The sequence below is a fragment of the Brienomyrus brachyistius genome, chromosome 1 (assembly GCF_023856365.1).
Source record: "Brienomyrus brachyistius isolate T26 chromosome 1, BBRACH_0.4, whole genome shotgun sequence".
In the NCBI taxonomy this organism is placed as follows: domain Eukaryota; kingdom Metazoa; phylum Chordata; class Actinopteri; order Osteoglossiformes; family Mormyridae; genus Brienomyrus; species Brienomyrus brachyistius.
The window spans coordinates 50860662-50881354 of NC_064533.1; the positions used below are offsets into that span (position 1 = coordinate 50860662).

The window sequence follows — 20693 nt, forward strand, 5'->3', positions numbered from 1 at the left end:
GCATGTGTTGCCATGGATAAAACTGTCTGATAAACTGTAAACCCATCATAATACGGAGAAATACACCCAAGCTTATGCCATTACAGCAGGAACTGATAACTTATGACCTTATAAGACTCCGGTTCACCTGGTAATTGAAAGAATCTCTTGCAGAAATGCAGCTTTAGATGACGGGAGTTTACAACTGATCTTTCTTCACCGATTATTCAGTACTGGCTCAGAGCCAAGAGCCCATCCCAGAAGGTACAGGACGTCGACAAGGGACACCCTGGATTGGATGGCCAACATTTACTCTAGCAGTAACCCTACAGAAACGCTCTAAAGAGTGGTGCAATTTCAGCAATAGGCTGAGCCAGTTATGTCCTGCTTCAAGAAGTGCTGTATCAGGCTGTTCCTACCTTCGGCCAGTGGGTTCTACAGGTCACTCTGTGGTGGGCAGGAAACTGAGCTGCTTTAAGCACATTTCACCGAACATTCACAGCACGTCTATTGCATTTATTCAATCCACTGTACTGAATGGAGTGTCACACAGCTAGGACACTTCTGAGCCATCACTACATGCAGTGCTGTGTGGCGTTTCCTGCACTGTATACAGTTCACCACCATTTATTAGTGTGGGTTGTGGTGCCATTATTAATGCCAAAGGCGATTCTTAAAGTATCCGTTTAAAAAAGGCTTTTGCATTTTAGAAGTGGGAAAAGAGGGTTGTGTAGCAGCATGTAGTACATGGAGTATAAAACCTTTCGGTGCTATACTGAAAGTAAAACCCGGTGTACATATGTATGGTCAGAAGTGGAGTAATAAGGACATTTGCACAGTTTGTCTTTTTGGTCCAGAAGCACATGGCATCTGTTTGGCTGTTGTTGCCGATAAGGTGGCTGAACACCAAACACATCTGACTGCTTATCGCCCCAAAAAAAACACCCTTGCTGATCCTGAAGGACACTGCTGACACATCCAAAGGGCTTGGAGGACGCCCCCCCCCCCCCCCCCACTCCCGCTGTTTTCATCAGTTTCCAAACAACGGTGGAACACATTCATTGCACAAGCATATTTTATAACATCTCAAATGAAGTAGAGCCACGAATAACTCAGCCGGAGAAACCCCAGATTACTCCCAGCTTGGAAAAAAACACAAACCCTTCAAAGACGTTCTTACTTTTCTAAAATAAAGAGGGGGACCAACAAGTGACTAAAAATACTTTACACAGAATAGAAGCAGAATTCTGCTATGGAGGGCTTTTGGTACAGAAACACTGGGCATTTTATATTAAAAACAATTGAACATAAACACTCTAAATCAAAGAGAATGACAGCAGAGCAAAAAAACGGGGCATGCAGGAGCAATGGGCTCCTCGCAAAAACAACCTTGAAACTCCAGATCCATTTCGCTCCCCTTGAAAAACATTTTGCACCCAACAATGTGCTGCGTGTATAAACTGTCAGGAAAATGGAATGGTAGGCGCTCTGAAGAAGGAACCTGCTGTAATTCATGTTGTGATACTAGATACTCCCGTCAGTTTGACTCAATCAAAAGAAAGAGTCACACGTTGCAAATTCAGGATACATTTCCAGGAAGAGGCATAGAACACCACAAAATCCCATTACATTTAAAGCTGCCATTATCCATATATCATAACACGTTCCATGTTTAACTGGCTAATGTATGTAATATAAATTTGCATATACATTTATAGAGATTTTAAAATTACATGATGCAGCTTCATTGTGATTTCAAATATTTAAATCCAGAGAGATCTAAAGCATCTTCCTCAACTAAAGATGCAAAAATTATGCTAAATTCATCAGAGCATTAGGTCACTACTGTTAACAGACTGTTGAAGGACACAGTAAATCCTCCAAGTTTTATAAAACTTTCTTTTATTATTATTAATTTTACAGACACTCAAGCACATTTAAAACTCACTCAGGCCACAATTTTTATTTGGTCTCACAGCTCATGATTGGTGAGGGAAAAAATTAGAGACCTATAAAAAAAATATATATATATATGTTTATAAATTAACACAGTCTCTGTAGTGGGCCAGACCACAAGAGACAGACAGGTTTCACTATTAATCTGGTCTGCAGGATTCCTTAATGCACAACACTGTCAAGCCTTACAGTACGTCAATCAACACTTTTATACAATCCGTTTCTTTCTACTGAAGCCATTTGTTAAATACATTTCTCATAGGAGAAGCAAACAGAGTCCATCCTAAGACTTTAAATAGTCACATGTTTGTTGACATTTCTAATTATTTAGCAGCTGCTTTTATCCTAAGTGACACACATTTTTTTGAGAGGGCAGGGGCAGACAGTCCCTGAAGCAATTCCTCTCGGCCCCATGCCGAAATCGCTCTGTTCATCTTGGGACTGAACCATTTGAAATAATCTGGCTATAGGCGCAGTGTCCCAACTCACTAAGCCACATATCACTCCTATGGATATACACTGACCGAGAAAGTTGGGTATTTACGACTCTTGGGGTTAAATCACATGGCAACGGTGCCTTCCAATTCCACGCTAGTGACATGCAGATTGTCACAGGGAGCAGAAGGCCCTTTTCTACCAAGAGGTGGCCAGCCAACAAGTCAGAAAGGCCATCGCTGATTGAAAAATCAGCAGAATTTCAAAACACTTATTTTAAAACAGGAAAAAAAACTTTCCTATATAATGAACAAACAAAAAAAAAAGTCAAGAAAAAAAGGCATGAATCCCAGCACTGCTCATCACTCATTTTTTTTAACATATGCAGATGACTCCTTAGTACCATGGATCTATCCATCGAGAAGTCAGTCATTTAATTCCACTCAAAAACACTTCAGTTTCAAGCTTACCAGCTTACAGCAACCATTCAATTAACACTGAGGGGTTTAATATTACCACCTGCAAACATATCAAAAGATAAAAAGTCTGGAAAGTTCTCTCTCCTGTACTCCATCTACAAGGATCACTTTGAACACCCACAGCAGTCTTCCCTCTCCTTAGGAGAGCACAGAAATTCTGCTTTCGCAGCGATGGTGACAATACCGGAGACAGCGTGACCTACACCACAAGCAGCTCGCCGCTGCACCGTTCACAGCAGTTGAAGGTTATGTTCTCATAGCGGGTGTATGGATGGAACCGCCCAATGTTCTTCTTATTGGACAAAAATGTCGAGGAGGAGGAGGAGTTACACTGGTCATCAGAACACTGTATAGGATCCAGACACCTCAACACCTGTAAAGAAGAAACAAAATCTGAGTTCAAATAACCACAACCATAAAGAAATGTGTGTCAGGCTACAAGAACCGGGTGAGATAGAGAGGAACTGCAGTGATAAAATAAAAAAAACTGCATTCAACTGGGATTCTGAAATGCTGAGAAACTGTCTGCACCCCCTAACTGGGTTAATGTGGCTTTTATGGGAACAGCATGCAATACTCAATGACCAGAGGAGGACTTTCTACGGCATCTGCCTGTCCAATACTGCACTGAAGTATTGGTATTTTGGTTTGGGAGAACAGTGACCCCTGCTGGTCACCTAATACTTCTTCCAGCTGGTACATAGTGTTCCCTAGAGCAGTATTTCTCACCTTGGTCCTCGGGGACCCCCAGACGGTCCACATTTTTCTTCCCATAGACTGCCTGAGGGTCACCAAGGACCGGTCTGAGAAACACTGCCCTAGACATCTCCCATCCAAAGACTAATCAAGTTTGAGATGTTTGGCAGGCAGACACCCCTGCGGAGATGCTCACACCTTCTCAGCCATCTTCTCTGCCGGGGAGCTGCAGAGTTCAGACGCCTGGGCCGTCTTCAGGACGCTGCCACCCACGTTCCCCAGCAGGTGAGACTTCACCGCCTCGGCGAGCTTCTTATTGGCCACCGCCAGCTCGCCGGTGCTCAGTGGTTGGGCACTGGGGTAGTACGTCTGCTGCCTGCCCCACTGGAGCGACACAAGCAGCTGCTCCAGGGCCCTGCGGGAAACACTGACGCGTCCCATAACCCGTTTCAAACTAGGGAGTCCAGTGGCATGCACTGGAAGGGGCTTTTACCTGTGTGTGTGTAGCATGTGGGCAGAGAACTCCTCCCTCTCGCACAGCAGATCCTGGATGGCGCTCTGGGCCTCGCGGGCTTGGCGCTGCAGGGCCGCCCTCGCATTGGTCAGTTCGTCGGCCATTACCCTGCAGGGCCGCCCTCGCATTGGTCAGTTCGTCGGCCATTACGACCCCACACATACACACATGGACAGACAGACAGATGCACAGACGCACCGACTAGCGAGGAACTTGCTCCTCCACACGTCGCACTGGATGCTCATGCGCTCCAGCTGCTCGGCCGTATGGGCCAGGCTCCGGCTCAGTGCCTCGTTTTCCAGCACTAGCTGATTTTTCTCCCGGGCTAGACGCTCAAAGTGGTACTGGAGGTCGTCCCCCACCGAAGCTACCAGCAGCTTCTTCAGTTCCCGGTTCACCTGCAGAGCGCAAGCGGAGCCTGTCACTATACAGGTAAAATACTACAGCGCTAAATATGGTGAATAATGCAGTGAGAGGTCACTGCATTTCACCAGTAAGTTTGTTTTAACATTAGGATCATGTGACCCAACCGTAACCACACAAGATAAACTTAAACCACACAATCGTGCATAAAAACACTAACAGTGTCATAGACTGTGGGACAGCCTCCTTTGCATTTTAGATCTCCTCTTCCCAGAATACTGATCAAATTCACATTCTGCGGAGCTCCTTGCCCCAACCTACCTCAGTCTGAACGCGCAGCTGATTAGACAGGCCCTCCTTGTCACGCAGAAGCCGGTGCTCCGAGTTCTGCAATTTCTCCAGAGTGGCCTTCCAGTCCTGGGCCGACTTGCAGGACTCCGGCGGGCCCTGTTCCCCCAAGCCAGGGGCTGGAGCTTGGGTGCGCGTGCTCCGGCTGATGGCAGCATGGGGCACCAGGATACGTGTGGCCTCCACCTCCATACATGCCTCACGACCCACCTTGCCGAGGTGGAGCACCCCTGGGCGGAGCACAGCTACAGGCATCGTCTTGGGGCTATGCTGGAGCGGGGCCACCTCCATCTGCGATTCTGCAGTGACCTCCGGGGCACTCGGCACCACGTCCATCTCCATGCCATCTCCAGAGCCTCGCAAAGGCACTGGAGCTGCAACACAGTTACTCAGTGTGATTGTCCACGTACTGATACACAATCAGTCAATGTTGATGCTGTTTTACTAATTGATAATCACTCATTTTATATGTGACGTTATTAGACATTAATATTAGCATTAACACAAGGTTATTAGTGTGTTACTGCAATAGATCGACATTCGTCTAAGGTAATATATGAAAAGTGCATTACCTTTAACTTGTAGGATAGCTGACATCTTGGGTACAATTGAGGTAAAAAAAAAATCGTTTGTGCTTTCAGGGAGTACTTCAGTTTTAATGCTGTAACACAAATCCAGTTTAGATCTTACAGGGCTCCTGTTTTGTCAGCACATAAGTGTTAGGATCAAATAATGAGCCACGCGGATAATCAATGCTTCACACCACGTGAGCTGCAGCACAATGTACAACAATCACGGGTGCAAGGCTCGCGTTTCTACAATTCACCGCCGCTAATTAAATGGTAAAACTAGGGTGGCCTAATTACAATCAACAGAAAACTGATATTGAACACCGTATCTAGAGCAAACATAACTTGACAATGGCGACTGCCGTTAGGAAGCGCAATGGAAAAGAAACGTTTCAGATGACGCATCGTCTGATCGAAACAAAACGAGGAAGGGAAATTTTCCCGAAATTCGATACTCAAAAAAGTTTACATTTCCTGATTAAACGATGGTGGAAAGCATCTGATTCGTTTACTGGTTTAGTTAAGTGGGCATAAAGGACGGTTAGAGATTTAACATTTTTACAACAAATTAGCTAGCTTGTTAATTCAATGCAATTACAGTACAGATATCTGCCAAGCTCCTGTACAAGCGTCGACGTAACTTAAAAAATCAACAGGAACAACGCCGAACAAACAAAATACATTTCTTAATCTCAACACCGCATTTCTCAGCTGATATGAATGAAATTCAGAAGTAAAACAATCGTGCCAAATGAACCGAAATAGCAAACAAATCACCTGATGATTTAAACCAATGGAGCGCCTTCCTAACAACCAAGCGCCGCCGACTCCATCCCCAGTCGTAAACGAAAGTATCCGGTGACGTCAGGGCACTTCCTTTTGTGCTCGTTAACGAGAATGCGCGTATGCTCAGTTATTGCTGTAAACTGTTTTTCAATGAATACACAACATGAAAAATAATCCTAAGAAATTAAACTTCACCTAAATCAACCACATATTCAGATGGTATTTAAAGAATTTAAAAACCTTCTATCTTTGGCTGTACTTTTGAAAATGTGTGGAGTAGGCGGAACTATTATGATGTGATTATGTTGTTCTGTAGGAATTTAATAACGGATGCACCTGATTTAACCCGTTTTTACCCCTTAATGTTTTCGTGGCTGGCCGATTTATACATCGAAGTATGTGACTGTTCTTAGTTAATCAGTTTAGTTAAGATTATGTATTTAAAGAGGGCTTTGAAGTGTTTATGGTCGCATATTTACTCTGTGGGTATTTGTTCTTCTAGGCTACTTCCAACTAGTTAGATTTCATTCTGGAAGCAGTCAGAATTATACCGGCGAAGTATTAGTCGTATCGTTCATTGAACTACAGATTTTTAGTGTGCTGCCATGGGAGTACACGGACTGTGGAAACTCCTTGAGAGCACCGGGAAACCTATTAATCCCGAGACTTTGGAGGGAAAGATTCTTGCTGTCGGTATCCTTTCTTGTGGAAAGTTAACGTTTATTATGTTCCTGCATCTTATTTATACTTGAGTGTAAAAGTGGTTGTGTATGTATTTTTGTATGGTCTCCATGTTTTCAGGTCTGTACTTGCTCGTATGTACCGATTCCTAAACGTTAATACAGACATCAGTATCTGGCTGAATCAGGCGGTGAAGGGCGTGAGGGATCGCGAGGGAAACAGTGTCCAGAATGCTCATCTCCTCACTCTCTTCAACCGACTCTGCAAGCTCCTTTTCTTCCGCATTCAACCCGTCTTCATTTATGATGGGGATGCACCGCTTCTTAAGAAGCAGACTCTGGTAAGTATGGCAGAATCTGTCAGAGAGATTCATGGCTGAAAGAGAGACTATAAAGAAAATGGGATTAGCCAAAGTGGAGAAGTTCTCCCAATGACAGTCTCACCCATTTGGTTTGCCAGGCCATTCGTCGACAGAGGAAAGAAGAAATGAGCATGGAATCTAAGAAGACCAATGAGAAACTGCTCAAGACATTCCTGAAGAGACAGGTTATCAAGGCTGCGCTTGGGAACGCAAGGTGAGAATGATGTGATATAGTGGGGAACATTGCTAGTGAAGAGAGAGGCAGGACACGGGAAACACAGATGAGTTGCACACACCTGTCACTTTTTGTCTCGTTTCAGTCAAGAGGAGCTGCCTAGTATTTCATCTGTGAGAAGAGAGGAAGTTGATGACATTTATGTGTTGCCGGCCCTAGAAAAGGAGACAAACAGGTGAAGCTGGAAAAAAATGTATTTGTTGCATTTTTCGAAGAACCCAAGGCAATGCAAAACCTGATGACAGGTTTATAAGGCTAGTAAGAAGAATTTCTCCTCCTGTTACTAAATATTTGCACATCTCATACTCATAATTTTTTAACAAAAATTCATTTAAAATAGCATTTACACTCAGCAAATTGACTTGAAGTTGATGTGTGTTGATTTTTGTTTGGGCAGTTCTGAGGATGAAGCAGAAATGGAGTGGGAAGAGAGCCTGCAGAATCGACGTAGGTTACAGGTACTGCATGTTTGAAGTATATTCAGAGACAACTTGCTGAAGATGGATAGATTATTCAGCGTCGGGGCTCCAGTTTGATCCATTATGTGATGATTTTGCAATGAAGGTGTGGTTTATAGTGTCCCTTTAAAACACAATGTATCTGTTACTGGCTGGGAATACAATTTTACCGTTTGTAGTTTTTGTGATTAATTGTAGTTAAAGCAATTTAATCCTCTCCTGCCTGTTGTTAATACTTGTTTTTTCTGCATGAGTAAAGTAGCGTTTTCTGGTAGGAGGAGATCTTTATGAACCCCAACTCTATGGACATTGACTCAGAGGATTTCACACAACTGCCAGCAGAGGTCAAACATGAGATCCTGACAGAAATGAAGGAGTTTAGCAAGAAACGTCGGACCATGTTCCAGAGACCCCCAGAGGTTCTGACAGCGGCCCCCACACTGCACCCACTGCACATTTTCCAAATCACTGCACGTGTTCCTATTCCCTTAAGCAGACATTTAAGCATTAATTAGTTTGAGTGTGCTGTTTAGAATTACTCACAGCAAAGTATTTGCAGTAAAAAATAAAGCTAGGATTGTCATAAGAGCTGGCAGAAGCTTGGTGTGCTTTTATCTGAGATAAATACCATGACTGCCATGTTAGAATATCCCACAGTTGCTATCCAGGGTTTTTATTTGTGAAATTATGCCAGAGCCCTGATTTTTGTGAGCCACAATAGGAGAGATTGACATTGGTTTTCCCTGTCAGAAATCCAAGGATTTCTCCCAGTACCAGCTGGCCGGCTTGCTGAAGCGGAACCAGCTTAACCAGCGTTTGGAGGGTGTGGAACGGGAGATGGCACAACGGGGCTTCAGGCCATTGGAGGAGGATGAAGACGGGGGCCGCAGTGTGGAGACCCGTGCCCTGGTATCAGAGGACACCACCCACTACATTCTCATCAAAGGTACGTGCATTTGGGCACACTCGGGGGATTACCAACATGGTAATGTCTTTAAGGACAGTGTGATAGACGTGATTTACCTTAACACTGTAACATTATGTCATAACATCTGATCGTTTTTCCCTTGGTAGGATAAATTTATTTTATAATAATTTGTAAGGCTTTTACACCATCTGGCCAAATAAGAAACTTGTCCTCCATTATGTAAATCGCACATGGATGGAAACACTTGCTAATCAAATTATACAGCTGCAAAAATAGTTATTGGATCAACAAGCAGAAAGTGGGAATTATCACTCTTGAGTTCTTAAATTTCTTACGCAAAGTGTTATTTATAGTCACGTAATTATAATGCTCAGGTTAATTATATGAAATGTTATAGTGTTTTATTAAGACCTGGCAAGGCAGAGGAAGTCTGGCAAATACTGCTTTTTTAAAACTTGGTAAGAACTTTGTATGATATGTTTGTAAAATGAGCTAAAAAAAAATGTCCTTCTCAGGATCAAAGGACAAGGACAAACTTCCAGAGAAGGAACTGGCTGTTCAACCTTGGTCCACTGGTACCACAGCAACAAAAGTGAGGCCAGAACCACTCTGGCGCCCCCTCTCAGAAAACAGTCCTGAAAAGAGGCCTCATTCCCCACCTGTTAACACTCTCACTCCAGATGCTGCGCCTCTTTCATCGCCTCCACCCTCCCCACCCAGTAACACTTTTGCCGCAGAAGCTGCACCTCCATCACCACGGACCCTGAAGGCCATTCAAGCAGCCATGATGAACAGTAGCTCAGATGAAGAAAGTGGAGACGTCATAATACTTGGGGAACATCACCCCAGTGAGCTGCTGTCACCTCGTACCATGTTGGCTATCCAGCAATCTCTGAATGAAGACCTAGCAGATACTACCAGCCTGGTTGGCCACTCCAGTGAAGATGCCCCGCCCCTCACATCAATACCTGTCAAGCAATCCCTAAACGAGGAGCTAGTAGATACCACTAGTCTGACTGGCCACTCCAGTGGAGGTGCTCCACCCATCATATCAAGCCCTATCAAGCAATCCCTCAATGAGGAGCTAGCAGATACCACCAGTCTGATTGGCCACTCCAGTGAAGATGCCCCACCCTTCACATTAGTCCCTATCAAGCGATCACTGAATGAGGATCTAGCAGATACCACTAGTCTGATTGGCCACTCCACAGCTCCCATCCGGCCATTAGCTGATTCCATCATTCATATCACCAGCTCAGAGAGTGAAAAGGATGATTCCGTGGAAGACGATTGCAAGGTCCTCCACTGTAGCTTAGTAGGGGACAATAAGGAGATGACAGATGATTCCCATCTCATTTCCACAGTCTCAAATGCTGGACCAGTCCCACCAGCCTCTAAGTTTTCTCTTTTATCTGCTCAAGAGGAAATAAAATTGCTAGATCAGATACAAGAATCAAAACCAGAATCAGGATCCACCTCATCTCCGATCTGCTTCGTTTTGGATAAGGACAATGCCAAAGACGACATGATGAGGTCGGAATGTCAGCCGTCACATCCTGCCCAGTATCCTTTACCCAACAGACAGGAAGTGACCTTTGACCCAGGAAATAGCACTGAGGAAAGCCCAACCAATGTCAAGGAAGTTGTTGAAAGTGAAGCTGTGAATGTAGAAAGTGACTCTGAAGGTAGGATGATGCAAATGCCATCAAGCAATGCATGTATGCATGTTTGATTTGTATGCGTTTCGTATTACAACAAATGCATGGAATAGCTGTGTATCAATCTGGTACAAGGTGGTGATGTAGGGCACAATCCCATGATGAAGGAGCTGGTGGTGTGATTGTCTAAATAACATCCTGGGTGGTGCTGGTGGGACTAATCTCAATGTTCAGATGTCATGATTCCACAGGTAGCTTCATCGAAGTGTCAGATATAGAGGAGGAGGGAGAGGAGAATGGCAGTGTGGAGGAAGAGGAGAATGGCAGTGTGGAGGAAGAGGAAGATGAGACTCAGCAGGGGGGACGTCCAGCAGGAACTGAAACTGACGTGGTGGAACATGAGGCCAAGCAGTCTCAGGAGACCCGTGCTGAAACGGCTAAGGGAGAATGGGAGCATGTGGACCTGGTAATCACCAGAATTCTGCTTCAGGACTGAAGTACAGACTGTAAAATGGGTTTTATGGTATGCAGCAATAAAGAATCAAATAAGGCAACAGATAGTGGTCAAGGCGAGGAACCTGTCAGAGTACCGCAGTGCAGTGTATCCAACCTAAACGTCCAGTTATGTAAAAATGATGCAAACTTTCTGCATTTAGCATCAGCTAAATTTAGCCAAAGAATGTAGCTGTGATCTCTGTCCCATTGTCATTGCTCATCCCGTGCTGCAGGAGGAGCTGTTGCAATTGGAAACATCATTGGAGTCCCAGGAGAGCACCCTAAAGGCTCAAAAACAGCAACAGGAGCGTACCGCCACTACAGTCACAGGACAGATGTACCAGGAAAGCCAGGTGAGTATTCCACCTGCATCATATACAATAAATATTACTTTTTGAAAGATGCTTGTTTGGGAAAAGGTAAATTTTACCTGTATTTGTAGTGAGTCACCTGGTTCTGCAGATTGTCAGCAGGGGTCTGAATAAACCTTGTTAACAAGCAAAGCATCTGTCAACATAGGGAGCACTTGATTGGCTCAGTTCTGAAGCCAGGGGTGTTACCAGAAGGCTGTGGATTTTGCGGGGGCTTCTGTGCCTCCCAGCTGGCCCTGGCATGCTGTCTTATTTTAGATATCCGCTCATATTTACCAGTGCAAATGATACACCCCGTGGAAATATTTATATTGCAGGTCAGGCCAGTGTGACGTGATTATGTGTGTGTTTTGTATGAGGAATGGTGTGTCGATGAGGCCAGGTACTAAGTGTGTGTGTGTGTGTGTGTGTGTGTGTGTGTGTGTGTGTGTGTGTGTGTGTGTGTGTGTGTGTGTGTGTGTGTGTGTGTGTGTGTGTTTTGCACACATGGATTATCTTTATGGGGACAATGTTTGAGACTAACCAAGTGAATTTTTTATTTTGCACCTATGTCTTCTAAAATAGTGCTAGTAATTTTCAGGTTAGTTGCATTAAATTAGGGTCAATGCAAAGTTCCTAGAAAGCTTATTAGTGTTACCTCTTGTTTGATCTGCTCTTTCTCTTACATCAGAAGCACTTTAACACCAAAGTTCAGGAACCTGGTTTCTGGTTTCCAGTTCCTGGGCAGATTCATCAGGGAACATTTGCAGATTTTGGCCACTTTTGTATGTCGCATTACCACCACACAATAGGAACCGTGATCTTTGTGCTAAATAACTATGGGAAACACAAAACGTTTGTAGATTAAACTTGATATATAAGCGAGGAAATTATACCGCTACCCCAAAGCAATGGAGAATGAATGAGTTATTCTATTAATTATTGGAGGGGAGTGAGGGGATTGATTATGCAGTACAGAATAAGGGATCCTGTACTCGTACAAAACAGGACACAGCTTTTCATTTTACCCCCCACCCCCCATGTTGCAATATTTTCCGAAGCAGAAACATGGAGATGCAAGCTAAAGAAAGATATTCAGTAATGCATTTATTGTAATTGAAATATAAAAAATTCATCTGCTCAATTTTTTTTCTCCACTACTTCCAGCTCTTTTCCCCGTACTTCTGCGTAACTTCCAAGTTGGCGCAGGTGCTTGTGGTTAACCAATCAGCAAAGTCCGCCGCTATCAGCCCTAGGGATGCTACTGCTCTGCTCAGTTTTATCATGGTTTTAAGAAACATGGTTTCAATTCGGCGTGGTTTTTATGTATTTAAAAAAAAAAAAAACAATTTCAACTTCAAATACATTTTTCTAAATGTATTTTCGTTAAAGTAAAGCGTTGAACTACTTAAAAATGTAGATTTTAACAAAAAAAGGCAACAATGTCAAAGTGTAACAAATTGATATGAACTTGATATATGTAGAGAAAGTAGTTGTAGTGTAATAATATTGCCAAGAAGAATAAAAAAACCGACACAGAGTATAGCTGAAAATCCTTCACTATAAAACTTCCCAGTGCTTTTGTCATAGTTTTGTGTCTATCCGGTTTGAAGTGGTTGTTCAAAGGCGGCTGCAAGTTTGGGCTGTTTCTGTGTTACGGCCGGTTTCCTCTTTTGGCGACAGAGACTCGGGTGATTTTGGTATAAATGGGCATTCGCACTCTCTGTTGCCGTTAAATATACACAAGACACGTAGAGCAATATCTCCAGAGAGTTGCGATTTTAGCAATAAATCTTTTGTAATTGCTGTCATGTTATGCTCCCACACACCCCGACCTTCATGAGGGTGATGTGTCTGTAGCTCCACTTTATTGCTGCTACTGCTAGCCGTGTTTGAGTTTTCCTTTTCAAACCAAGAACAACTCGCAAAGCATGAACTAGCTATTGATTGGCTGCAACTCTCGCGTAGGTGGCGCCCGTACAGAAAATACATTTATGGCCTTTTTTTTCCTGATCCAAAAAAACATTTTACTAACTGTAACTGTTGGAACTGTACTCGTAGTTTGGCTACATTCGTCAAACCATGGATACCAAACTGAACCGTTCGACTTCTTCCGGAGAACTGTTGAATCTCTAATAAGCTCTACCCCAGTAGTTCCTGGTTGAGCATAAAGTATATAACCCAGAGCAGGCACTAAATAAAAGTTCAGGAACTCCCCTCTCCCAGCACCTGCAATCAGTTCCTGCGGTGGGAACGTGCTAGGAATTCCTTTCTTCCTGAAAAAGTTCCTGTTTTCTGAAAAAAGTTCTCGAGGTGGGAAAAGGCCTAGTATCAGAGAGGCATATTAACTCCCCCCCCCCCCCCCCACCCGCAAGCTTAGCACCCTGCCCCATCAGTGAGAAGAAAGCCTGACCTTAGCCTGAGTTTTCCACTCTGTCTATTAGTCCTTGACTAAGTGAGAGGGATTTTCGGCTCCCAGTTAATTAGCATCACCCGACCGCTGTTGAATGTGATTTAATAAGCCTCTACTAACATTTCCATCAAGCTCCGACTCTGAATATGTCCTCTTCCCAATATTTAGTTTTCAACTAAAGACCCTTCATGTGTCAAATGACTGTTGATCATTTCCCAGCCCAAGGTAAACATGTTTGTAAGCTTTAGATAAACTTCATAAAACACATGAATGCTGTTTTATGATGTCAGAAGCCTTCGTGCAGAATAGACCCACTTGGGGATTTTACTGAATGGATCCAGTTTTGGTAATTTATCGATAGGTAATTAAATATGCTGATGAGTGTACTGGCTTGTAAGTACAGCTGCTGAAATGAACTGGAATGCTTTGAAGTGTTTAGAAATATTGCACAAGTGTGGTTATGGTGTGTTTTCTAAAGAAATAAAACCTCACATACTCTCCCTGATTTCTAGTGCAGTGTTTTATAGCGCTTCTCTCGCGGTTGGGTGCCTATACCGGGCTCAGCTGGGAGAGGAATTGAAGAAGCACTCGTGAAAATTTATTTAAAAAGTTAATGCTATAAACTTTCTATACAAATATATAAATTTTGTGTGGTTTACATTTATTTGTGTTGTGCAGTTTATGAGGGAAGCTGGAAAAGTGTAGGGGGAGTCGCAGAAGCTCGATGTGGCACAGGGAGATACCAAGTGTCAGCCAAGACGGGGGGGGAAGTACACGAATTTAGTGTCTCTAGGTTTCTCCTCTCTGTGCCTCCTGAGCTGCTGCATGACCCCGCAGGAGCTGCTCCGCCTCTTCGGCGTGCCTTTCTTGGTGGCGCCCATGGAGGCCGAGGCGCAGTGCGCCGCACTGGAGCAGCTGGACCAGACCCACGGCACCATCACCGATGACAGTGACGTCTGGCTCTTCGGCGCTCGGCACGTCTACAAGAACTTCTTTGCTCACAGCAAATACATAGAGCAGTACCAGTACCTGGATATTAAGAACCAGCTCGGTGAGCGATCCTAGCACAGTAACGTTTCTGCCCATCTGTCCCTGGGCTTTCATATCCTGCGTACATGTTGTCTGGGCTTATATGGCTCCTTCTACCATCTGGCATCTGAGTATTACTGGTATTCAAATACTCTTCATTGTAAGATATCATCACCCAGGGGAAAGACATTCAAACATTCAAAAGATGATGTTTTCTGCCCAATCAGACGTCTTTGTTATTATATACTTTAATATTAGAGTTCTCAGTCCTCAGCCAGTAACATGATCTATGTCCTCCAGGCCTGGACCAGGCTAAGCTGATCAACCTAGCCTACCTTTTGGGCAGCGACTACACAGAGGGTGTTCCGGGCGTGGGCTACGTCACCGGCATGGAGATCCTCAACGAATTTCCTGGGAGAGGCATGGAGCCGCTAATAAGCTTGTTGTAAGGCGGGGAGACTACATTTATGACCTGAGTGTTGTATCTTCATGTCAGAGTCGTGTCCCTCAGGCACTTAGCTTGAATTAGGAGGTTATGGGTCTAAGTGGTAGTTTCAATGTTCTCAGATGTTCCTGCTGTGTTCAGTGAGTCTTTTTCTCCCTGGTTACAGTTTGTTTTATCCTGAAACTTCATTTGCGTTAGACTAGTGCATGATGGAAGACAAACTATGCTTTTTGTGGCTGGATTAGCGAGTGGTGGTCCCAGGCCCAGGAGAACATGAAGGTGGCTCCCAACCCAAACGACTCCAAGGTGAAGAAGAAGCTGAGGAGCATCCAGCTGCCGGCCGGCTTCCCCAACCCCTCCGTGGCGCAGGCCTACCTGCATCCCACCGTGGACGAGTCGCGCGCGGCCTTTAGCTGGGGCCGCCCACAAATAGAGCTCATTAAAGAATATCCTTTATTGTTTAGTTTCTTTGGTCTTAGAGTGTAGGGGTAATGGGAACATTCATTCCAAGAATAAAATTCTATGAGTGTTTATTAGACTATTCATGCATATTCTAACACTCATTCTGGACTGGGGACATGGAGCCTATGACTGGGGTACAGTCGGGATGGGATGGCGGTACAACGCAGGACACACACACACACAAACAATGTCATTCAGCCTACACTAGTGGCCAGAATTGTGGAAACACTTCTAATTTTTAGACATTGCAGAACTTTATTCAGCTTTTGCTCCAGTCACTTATTTAATCGTTCAGTGTATGGTAGTTGTAGCATTCTTTCATTGTTTTTAAACATTACTGTCAATATTTGTGTAGTAATTTTTAAAGCGCAATGCCTAAAATACTAGGTGTTTCCACAATTTTGACCACTATTGTAGCTAGTGTAGTCTTTGATCTGCAGGTGGAAACCGAAATAGTCGGAATAAGTCCATTTAACATCTGAGTATGCAAACTGCACAAGCAGGCTGGTTTTGGTCAGCCTTGGAGTTGTGGGGCAGCAGTGCTAGTCACTGGACCCATTATTATTCATTCATTTTGCTCAGTTTTCATGCCAAGTCACAATAACTCTCTTCCATGACTCCCTTGTACCTTCTGCCTGAGTCGCTTTGGTTGGAACAGCAGGAGGACAGAAGAGGTTCTGCAACCTGTCATGAAGAAGTTGAACATCCAGCAGGTACGGGGCAGGCTGGGCAGAGACGTCGCACGTTGAGATACCAGTTCGATTTGAGCCGGGTTAATATCAGGTAGTAGCGGCAGGGCATGTTTACGGCGAATAAGCGAATGTTTCACCGGGTTTTGAGATACTCTGCTGGGCTTAAAATGTTCCATGGGATCCAACTTCCACTGATTAATATCTGCTAAGCCTGAAAAATCTGGTTCATTGGAAAATGCATCAGCCATATTTTTTCTGGTCATCAGGGAGCGTAGTTAGGAATTATACGTTATTCCTACCATTTATGGAGAGCAGAATTACGAGAACTAGTGCTTGTTTGGGTTTATGCCATATAAAGTAATCCATTGTGGATGAAGAGGCGGGGCCTGTGCATCTGGCACATGATGGAGGTCAGTGGAAAGTCGGGCTTTAGTCGTTTTATCAAGTTCCGAACGCTGGCCCTTCTGGGAGAACAGGTGGGCCGGGTCCAGAGGTGCAGGGATTGACATTCCCATCGTGTGCCATCACCGCCGGATTATGTATTGACGGCGTGATGGGTTGATGCGCTGCGATTAACCCGTCCGTCAACTGCCTCGCGGTTACTGCAGCCTCTTCCCACCGTCCTCTTCCCCAGACACAGCTCCGGATCGACTCCTTCTTCCGCCTGGAGCAGCAGGAGCGGCAGGCCATCCAGAGCCAGCGGCTGCGACGCGCCGTCACCTGCCTCAAGAGGAAGGAGCAGGAGGATGAGGAAGACGGGGGGAATGATGAAGGCTGCCCACCGTCTAAGGCCGAGAAAGCGGATGTGGAGGGGACTCGGGATGAGGGGTGGGCTGGGGGGTTTATGGTCATGGCGGACAGTGTGCCTTCCTTGGGGGGAGAGGAGGAGGGGTGTGGAATTATGCAGTCGGAGGAACAGCCCCCAACACCTGAGGCCAAGCCCAAACTCAGTCCCCTGAGGGCAGGGCCAGGCAGCAGCAGCAGCTCAGGGGACGACAGTGATGCTGATGTCAGGGTCACCATGGTTACCGCACGTTCCGTCTTTGAGAACAAGCCACGGGGTCGGGGTAGGAGGGGGGTACGCGGGAAGAACCCACGAAAGCGATGAAAGGGGCACCGTTTCTTTGTGATGATAAAATGATATTCCTGCGAGGTACCTTCTACGGCCTCAGTGTGCTGAGCATCATGGCCACTCTGTCATGGTAATAATCTGTAATAATCAGGAATAGCTGAAGAACTTTGTCAGGTATGGATTACTGTAAGTGCAGGTGCACAATGACAGCTCAATGATGAAATTGTACAGTTGTACCACGTCCTGATTTTTAAAATCACATTCATGTTTGTATGCTTTCTACAACACAATGGAACAATGAAACCTTTTTCCTTTAGTCTATTCTTGTCTGCCTTTGGATGTAAAACAGCAGCATCTAGAAGTCTGAAAATAAGCATGCAGAACCATTCGCCCAGTTCTCCTCATGACCTACTTAGTATGCTAGCATCTGTTACTCGAGTCTGTTTTCCTGTCTGTGCAGACACCCCCTCCCCACCTCATAACCGTCCTCTCCCCCTACCCTTCTGCTGGCCTGACTCCTCTCAATCCCCTTTTGTGCTTCTTGGTCCCCGCAGCCTGGTCGTCACGGATATTAAGAACAGCTGCTGCGGCCCTCTGAAGGAAATCCACCCTTATACTTTTCACGTCGCCGGTCTCATTCTTTACACACGTAAGCTGCCCTGTCAGCGAACTCCAATGGGAGTGTTTTCTGGGATCGTGGAGGTGCTGAGCTGCAGAATGCCCCCCCCCCTCCCCCAGGACACACAGACCTCAAAGACAACCAATAGCCAAGAGTAGATGGATTTGAAAATGTTCAAGTAACTTGGCTCTCGTGTTGCCCAACACAGTGATTCAATGAAATGGTTACATTTTACTTAATTCACCACATTTTTAACTAGTATGAAATGTCAGTTTATGCAGTTTAACCACCTGTACATCCTTTAAGTTTTAGATGCAGGTGTGCTACTGTTAGTAAACAAATCTGGGTTGATCTGAGCACCAGAATCCTGGATGTTTGTTATGGTTCTGGTGTTATAATTCCGATTGTTCAAATGCCCCCTATTACCAAGGGCTTTTATCGTTTTTGTAACGTTTCGAAAAAGTTTTGGTGCAACTTTAGGTGGTGGCTGTAATGCGCTAGGGCAGAACCGCATTTCTGCAGCGTCGCTGATAATAGGAGAGTGATGTAATGCATTCCGCTCTCCGTGTTATGGTCAGAGGGTTCCCGGGGCTCATTCCTGGAGCCTGGCTGATCCTGTTATGTCAAAGCAGCTGCTGCAATCACTCGCTCCTGTCATCCTAAGCAGGACGAGGGTTTGCCTGGCCTTTGGTCAGGGGGAGAACGTTTCTGGGTGGCGGGCAAAGAGGTGCGTCCCAGGGCCGGAGAGGGTGCCGGCAAAGAACGAGCGCGCGTCAGAGATGGAGCAAATTGGAAGTGGCTCCACCTGAGAATGTGGGCCTCGTGTCAAAGGTCAAAGGGGAGAGGGGGTTGACAATAGATTAGCGAAATTATCATATCAAGTAGCACTGGGGCCAGTTCCTTTTTTTAGCATAACAGGGATTGTTATGGATTGCTTTTGAATCCCTTGCACATGTGCGTGGCTTTGTGGTCAGGTGAATATAGCTCCCAGCGCAGTGTTAATGCACAGTGCATTTAAAGTGGGATTAGCCAAACACGACTGAGCGTAACACTTTTTATGGTTTCTGTTGGCTTGCTTATGGTTATGTAATACTGCAGCTGTCAGTACGGAGGATAGGAGGGGGAGATCAGGTGTCTTCATGGGAAGGCTGTGCTGGGAACAGTATTAGGCAGCTTGTAGAGACAATGAAAGGAGGTGGTTGTTGAGAGGTCAGGAAAATGGGTCGTCAGGGTGGCAGGGATGGGATATATATTGAGAATATATGTGAGATAATGTGTAACAACAACGCTGCAATGTCAATGCAGAACAGGAAATTAAATTAGGTAGATTTTTCCAAAACAGTGTTAAAGGCATTACATCAAGTGTAACAGTGATGACACACGGGGCAGTTTTCCCATTGATATTGGCCAACAAATTTCTTACTTTTCGCGATCATCCAGCTCCAGATCATTGCCCTTCGTCTCATCTGGCTGTCAATTGTCCAGCAACATAGCTCAAAAAACGCTGCCTCATGACCTTAAGTCATTTTGCTCATATGTGATCAGCAGTCCTCGGATGGTGCCAGATTGACTGAATAGAGATTGTACGCTCACTGCCACTTTAAGGCACGCCCGCCTGCCTGAAAGCATTGTCGCTTCCCAGGTGACGGCAGGTGAGTAACGAGTGACCCGCCCTCTGTGCGGAGCCCGAGTTGAAAACGCCCCGAGTCTGCTCTGCCGACATTATTGCTGACCTCTGCTCCGTGCTGCTGTGTTTATAACCTTGTGATGAATAAAGCATGAGCAGTTTGCAATCCTGCTTCAAAAGGAGATGTAAAGCACCCAGCAGAGCTCTCTGCTCATCAATATTCACTCTATTTATCATGAAATAAGCCATCCACTACACCATTACACTATGCGCCTAGTGTGAGGGGCAAGGCCTGTCTGCCATGTGACTCTCGACCCAGTGGCACTGTTCCCTGTATGACATAATGTTGTGGCTCTCCTCTTTTAGGTAATATGTGAGAATGCAATGGAACCTCTGGCCTTTCCAGGGAAACAGGACCCTCACATCCATCATCTATTTAAAGCCCCCATTTCAGGAGTGTGCTAGCCGCCGGGGGGTAGGGGTGTCTTGCTAGCGCATCCTGCACGTCGCTCCTTAGTGCCCCAATTACACACTGAAAAGATACCCTTACAGAAACCTTGTCTGCGTACATCACATTTTAAAATCTCATAACAGTGTGTCAGAGCTAATAGTTTACAGCCGTGCAAGTGTGGAGGGCTTTACCTAATTGTGTAGTGAATTTCCCTCCATAGTAAATAGGTATAATTAGTCATAATATTGCAAAATTGCATAAATCAATAACTGAGTTGGCGATACTGCATGCAATTTTAAACTTGGAGTCATGTATCTTAAATACTATTTGTAGTGAGCTTATTGTGTTATTGTGTTAGTTCTAGTTCAAAGAAGGGGCAAAATTTCTTAAAGTTTCTTAACAGATGAAAGTATGGAGCCGGTATTCTTCATCATTGCTTATGGCAGTGAATTAATGAATCGGTTCTGATCTTTTTACCACCTGCTGTACAGCTGCCGAACACTATCTGTCTGATCGTTATCCACCTAACACTCCGAGTTATTAATACCAGTAGCTCTTTACATCAGCCATGCAGTTTATTTATCTAATAATG

At 44.9% G+C, this 20693-nt stretch overlaps 2 protein-coding genes across 8 annotated transcripts; one reads left to right on the top strand and one right to left on the bottom strand.

Moving 5' to 3' along the window:
• Positions 1–1089: 1089 nt before the first annotated feature.
• On the bottom strand, positions 1090–6263 carry blzf1 (basic leucine zipper nuclear factor 1). 2 transcript variants are annotated; one of them, XM_049006401.1, is made up of 7 exons: positions 6117–6263; positions 5343–5431; positions 4744–5144; positions 4258–4457; positions 4039–4167; positions 3744–3960; positions 1090–3222 (listed from the first exon to the last, which is right to left on the bottom strand). In XM_049006401.1, the coding sequence occupies exons 2-7, from the start codon at positions 5365–5367 to the stop codon at positions 3049–3051; spliced, it is 1146 nt and encodes a 381-aa protein (XP_048862358.1). In that variant the 5' UTR covers positions 5368–5431; positions 6117–6263; the 3' UTR covers positions 1090–3048. The 2 variants fall into 2 exon arrangements, with proteins under 2 accessions (XP_048862358.1, XP_048862359.1); XM_049006402.1 differs by lacking the exon at positions 6117–6263 and having other exon boundaries at positions 5343–6110.
• Positions 6251–17711, top strand: ercc5 (excision repair cross-complementation group 5). 6 transcript variants are annotated; one of them, XM_049006394.1, is made up of 16 exons: positions 6251–6344; positions 6628–6818; positions 6971–7146; positions 7266–7381; positions 7488–7577; positions 7800–7860; positions 8136–8279; positions 8611–8806; positions 9304–10473; positions 10698–10912; positions 11175–11294; positions 14542–14755; positions 15034–15178; positions 15424–15624; positions 16269–16353; positions 16967–17711. In XM_049006394.1, the coding sequence occupies exons 2-16, from the start codon at positions 6731–6733 to the stop codon at positions 17438–17440; spliced, it is 3495 nt and encodes a 1164-aa protein (XP_048862351.1). In that variant the 5' UTR covers positions 6251–6344; positions 6628–6730; the 3' UTR covers positions 17441–17711. The 6 variants fall into 6 exon arrangements, with proteins under 6 accessions (XP_048862351.1, XP_048862354.1, XP_048862352.1 ...); XM_049006397.1 differs by lacking the exons at positions 6251–6344; positions 6628–6818; positions 6971–7146 and having other exon boundaries at positions 7333–7381; positions 7800–7849; XM_049006395.1 differs by lacking the exons at positions 6251–6344; positions 6628–6818; positions 6971–7146; positions 7266–7381 and having other exon boundaries at positions 7526–7656.
• The last annotated feature ends 2982 nt before the right edge of the window (positions 17712–20693 follow it).